At 40.4% G+C, this 3,865-nt stretch overlaps 1 protein-coding gene across 1 annotated transcript in view; it reads right to left on the reverse strand.

Annotated features, from left to right (window-relative positions):
• Positions 1–2,240: 2,240 nt before the first annotated feature.
• synpra (synaptoporin a) overlaps positions 2,241–3,865 on the reverse strand; it is a 28,107-nt gene continuing 26,482 nt past the window's right edge. Inside the window, exon 6 of the mRNA XM_014009874.1 lies at positions 2,241–3,782. Coding sequence (XP_013865328.1) covers positions 3,531–3,782 — 252 coding nt within the window. The 3' untranslated portion in view covers positions 2,241–3,530. The remainder of the gene's footprint in view (positions 3,783–3,865) is intronic.

Raw genomic sequence — 3,865 nt, forward strand, 5'->3', positions numbered from 1 at the left:
AGCAGACACTGTACTTCCTATGCCAGCTCAGGAGCTGCTGATCCAGTTCTACACTGCAGTCATTGAGTCCATCATGTGCACATCCATAACAGTCTGGTTTGGAGCAGCCACAAGGCAGGACAGGAACAGGCTTCAGCGTACAGTGAGGAYGGCTGAGAAAGTCATTGGGGCCTCACTGCCCTCCATTCAGGACTTGTATYGYGAAAGAACCAGGAAACGGGCTGAGAAAATCATCACAGACTCCACTCACCCGGGTCACAACATGTTCCACCTCCTCCCATCTTGCAGACCCTACAGAACTCTGTCCACTAAGACTGTCAGACAMAAGAACAGTTTCCTCCCCCAGGCCATCACCATCATCAACAGCTGATCATCCATCAGATCATACTACAGAGAGCTATAATATCACTCTTTTTCTACATTACTGCATTACTGCACCTTATTCATAATCATCTACCTCTACACTGCTGCTGTCGTATAATTACTTAATATTAACTTTGAATACTGCTGTCATATAGTTTTTGGTTAAGTGAAGTATAATGTGAATCTTTCTCTATATTGTGTAATGTGTGTGAATTTTATGTTAAGTGTCTGTACAGTGTTGATACTAGAGACACACAAACTGCTGGAAAAAATTCCTTGTGTGTGTCAAAATACTTGGTCAATAAACCTGATTCTGACATATGTATGTGTATATACAGTATATTTTCACACGAACAGAGCCAATTTTTAAAGGATTCCAGGTAAATGATAACATTCACTAGGTTTCACTAGCGCCTTCATTAACAGAGGGGAGAATGTAGAAATGACTCAGCCTGCCACTGAAAATGTGGATGGAGGAGAATAGAGCTGCTTCATAAATTGGAGCACCTCAGTTTAGCCTGTCAACTTTCGCGCTAGCACCAAGCTAATACATATATATTGCAATGTAACATTATAGGTGTGCTAATCAAACTTAGCTGAACTAAAAAATCCAGGAGGCCGGGGTTTGTTAGACCCARTAACTCCCTCTCTGCTGCAACACAGCACCTCAGTCTTTACAGCTGAAGAAGCAGTTCAGGTGTTTCCGATCAGTGTGACTGCTGCTGCACTCAACGAGGGACTTAACTTTTTTTTTTATCTTAACAACGAAGAGTTTTTTGCCTTTMAAAAGTTTTCTCACCAGCTTGTTCCAGGTCTTGCGCTGGCACTCTCTCTCCCGCCTTCTTATTTGCTTTGCACTCCCTTTCTCTCCATCCTCCTTGCACTGAACTGCTACAATGTAATCTTCAATAAAAAAAAAAAACACTGAAAATTTTCTATTAATAAATTTCCCTGAAATAATTTTAAAATTAAGGACTGCTAAAGGAACCTTCTGATATGGAATTGCCCRTTGAATATATCTTCTGCTGCTAAGCTAAAGAGAGCTAATATAGTGAAATTCACCCACTAAGATGCTTTCAATGGTCAGCTTTGGAAAAAGTGATCAGTGCTGTCTCTCCAGTATGTCTTCTCAGGTTGCCAGCAAAAAAAAGTGTCCAGTTGAGTCATTTTCAAGTATCTTTACAACTTTTCCTGCCTGGTGTCGATTGACTCCTCAGCTCTCATCTGCCTGGGTCAGCAGTGCGAGAAGGCATGACTTCGMCAACTCGACCAATGGGARCCTCAAATATTTTTGCTGATTGCGTGTCTGTTCAAGCACGACTGACACAAGGAAGGATTAGCAGGAGTTGCACGGCCCTAGGCTAACATTGCCACTGGCCTGTGGCCTGCATGCTCTCCACCGGTTCCTCCTACACCAACTCCACGGACCTGGGACACCTCTCTCCTTCTTTGAACCTGGATTCCAACCACCGCAGGCTCTGGGCCTAAAAATAAGAAACGCATCAGTAAAAACCTCTCAAATTAGGACSAACTATCATGACAAGAACATTGTAAACATAGACTCACCTTGTGTTGTTCACCTAAAGACTGTTCCCTCCTGAGATCCCCTTGTTTGACTCAGGACCCTTGAGTCACAACCTAAACCAGTGTTTTACAAATCCAAGCATCCTGTCTGCTATGACCATCCACTTTCACTTCATAGTTGACATGAAAATCTGCGTGAAATCCTGTTCCTCTCCAAGTTTATTGTGGCAAAAACAGGAGGCAGGAGAATGGTGTAATCCGATATCAACAGCACTGCATTCCTCTTTGTTTCTTCTTTTCTTTTGGAAACCAAAGCAACAGGTCAGATTTAAGAAGACACACAGAAAGACAAGCAAGTATGTACATCTTTAATATTGTGGCKTCCTGCAAAATAACATCATGAACCTGTACATATCAGTCACCAGCGGCAGACAACTTTACGAGACATGAATGTTCACTTATTACACAAATGCAGACAGGMACAGAGGGTCAAAAACACAGGGCTGGGGATGTTGAGTTGTTTTAAATTAACAATAACCGAGTGATTTTCATTCAATAACTTTATACATGAACTACACATATTTTTTATAATATAAACTGAATACTGTTACTTGTGTACAGATAAACCCATGTTTTCATATTTTTCTATTACAACCGTGGTACTTTTGTGCTTTTGCTGGGCTTTAACAATATATAGATGCTCTAAACATGCTGTAGAAAAGCAGAACTGATTTTTATAATTTCACAGCAGTCTCAGGGAGGCATAGAAAACAGCCACGGTGGCTTCTTGAACACACACACACACACACACAAAAGCCATTCACGTACAACAATGCAAATGGAATCTGTGCAAGGTAAAGATATGGAAACTGCAGGCTGCAGTGGTTGCATATACATTTTTCTTTTCTTGCACAAATCCTGTGTGGCATGTTTTGCGGAATACTTTTGGAAAGTTCTTTTTTTTAAATAATATTTTTAAATTTGTGGACTGAAACTSTTTGAAAAACAAAATGTCAGTTAAGAAATATTAAAATGCGACAAACAAAACTGTTACATCTTCAAATTATTTTCTGATTTCTATTGGAATTCGACATAATCATTATCAAAACGTGTTCCCTGTTAAGATTGAAAAAAAGGATGTAATACCTGATAATTTATCAGTGATGTGTCAGAGCAGAGACAAATATGTAAACTTTCACAAGTTAAAATGCATGTTTTTTTTAACCTCTTTTCACTGAGAGCTTACTGTAGTAGCACACAAACAGTACAACATCATGCACTTTAAAACTTAGATGAAGAGCACTTTGTTCCTCAGATACGGAGTGCAAACTAGGTTAGGAAAGACATCTGGTCAAAACAGTGTATGTCAATATTCAAACACAGAGAAATTGTCACTAATGGGTTTTAAAGTACTAGAAATACAATATTCAACAAGTACAAGGTGGAAGGAGTAAAAGACTACATCTATTTTTTTATAATACCCAACAATACTCATATCTGTGATGAATGTACCCTGAAAGAGCTTGTACTTTTTCATTTGTTTGAGTCAACAGATGACAAACCTTCCATATTTCTCATTACTTAGCTTCTGATTGCATTTGTCTACAGACGCAGAGGTGCCACTCACTAAAGGACGAGCACGGCTACATTTGATTGGAGTAGGAGGTGGGACCCCCCACCTGGCTGTATTCAGACGGCTGGTCCAGGTTTCCCTGGGCGTTGTAACTCCCTGACTGGTCAAAGCTTCCCTGGTTGTAAGGCTGCTGGGCAAAGGTGCCGGCTTGTTTCTCAGAGGCACCGCCTGTGAGTCTTGAAGAACCCTTGTGCCAGCTGGTCTCCTTGAACACAAACCAGATGTTTCCAGCCCAAAGGACGAAGTTGAGAAACCCGAACACCTGAAGTAAAAACAAGGGAATTGCAGAAAATAGCCTGAAAGGTGCCTTTTAATGCATGTTTGCATTAAAAGTAGTATATATAT

This window comes from Austrofundulus limnaeus, unplaced genomic scaffold (assembly GCF_001266775.1).
Source record: "Austrofundulus limnaeus strain Quisiro unplaced genomic scaffold, Austrofundulus_limnaeus-1.0 Scaffold62, whole genome shotgun sequence".
NCBI classification, from domain to species: domain Eukaryota; kingdom Metazoa; phylum Chordata; class Actinopteri; order Cyprinodontiformes; family Rivulidae; genus Austrofundulus; species Austrofundulus limnaeus.